At 50.2% G+C, this 845-nt stretch overlaps 1 protein-coding gene across 1 annotated transcript in view; it reads right to left on the bottom strand.

The window, feature by feature from the left end:
* The window catches only part of FOXK2 (forkhead box K2), a 35,222-nt gene that overhangs the window by 18,595 nt on the left and 15,782 nt on the right, over window positions 1-845 (bottom strand). Inside the window, 1 exon segment of the mRNA XM_008589556.1 lies at window positions 698-841. Coding sequence (XP_008587778.1) covers window positions 698-841 — 144 coding nt within the window.

Raw genomic sequence — 845 nt, 5'->3', positions numbered from 1 at the left:
GCTTGCCCAGGATCAACACCTGCACCTCCTGACAGGAGGAGGGACAAGGAAGGGCCCACACAGAGGGCTGTCACAAGCCTCGGCCGCCCAACTCTTGCCTTTTCTGCTTTTGAGGCTTAGGCTAAAGGGAGACACCCGGGACAGGGGTGACTCTCTGGGCCAGCGTGGCCAGGAATCCCAACTAATCAAAATACACGTTTTGCTGACTTAGAATTAATCTGGACACATTTCCACACTGAGTATTTTTTAAAACTCCCCAGGCACACATTTTTACTCCACACTATGACCGTGTGCACAGACCGCAAGGTGTTCACCCGCTCACCAAGTGAGTGCATTCTTGCTTCCAATCAGTGTCTAGCTTGTCTAATTTATGGGGTTTTCGGGGAGGGGATATTTTTCATGAGTTTTTGAATGATGAAACAACTAACTTAAAAACAGGTTAATTCTAAATTATTTCAGGCTCGGATCCCCATACCAGCCAGCCACCAAAATAAATGAATGAATAAATAAATAAATTAAATAATTTCAGGCATTACACACAGCGTCATTTAAAGCACATTCACTGATTTTTCAAAACACTTTGCAAGGCCTAGAGAAGAACACTCGGGCCCTGCAGGAGCATCAGTGCGAGGTTCAAAGCAGCAAAGGCCTCTCCTGCACCTCCTGTGGCTGCTCCTCTGCAGCCTGAGTGTCTCACCTGGTGCGCTCTGGGCAAACCGGGCTTCCTGGATGACAGCGAGTTTGGGCTGTGAGGCACCGGGCTCAGGCTCCAGGGGGGCCGGTGAACCTTCCCTTGACAGGCTCTCAGGGGTCTGGGCACCACTGGAGTGAGCAGACAGCACTCC

Source organism: Galeopterus variegatus, unplaced genomic scaffold (genome assembly GCF_000696425.1).
Source record: "Galeopterus variegatus unplaced genomic scaffold, G_variegatus-3.0.2 Scaffold5509, whole genome shotgun sequence".
In the NCBI taxonomy this organism is placed as follows: Eukaryota; Metazoa; Chordata; class Mammalia; order Dermoptera; family Cynocephalidae; genus Galeopterus; species Galeopterus variegatus.
Note: the sequence above shows the minus strand (reverse complement) of the source record. Positions and strands in the feature narration are given on the sequence as shown.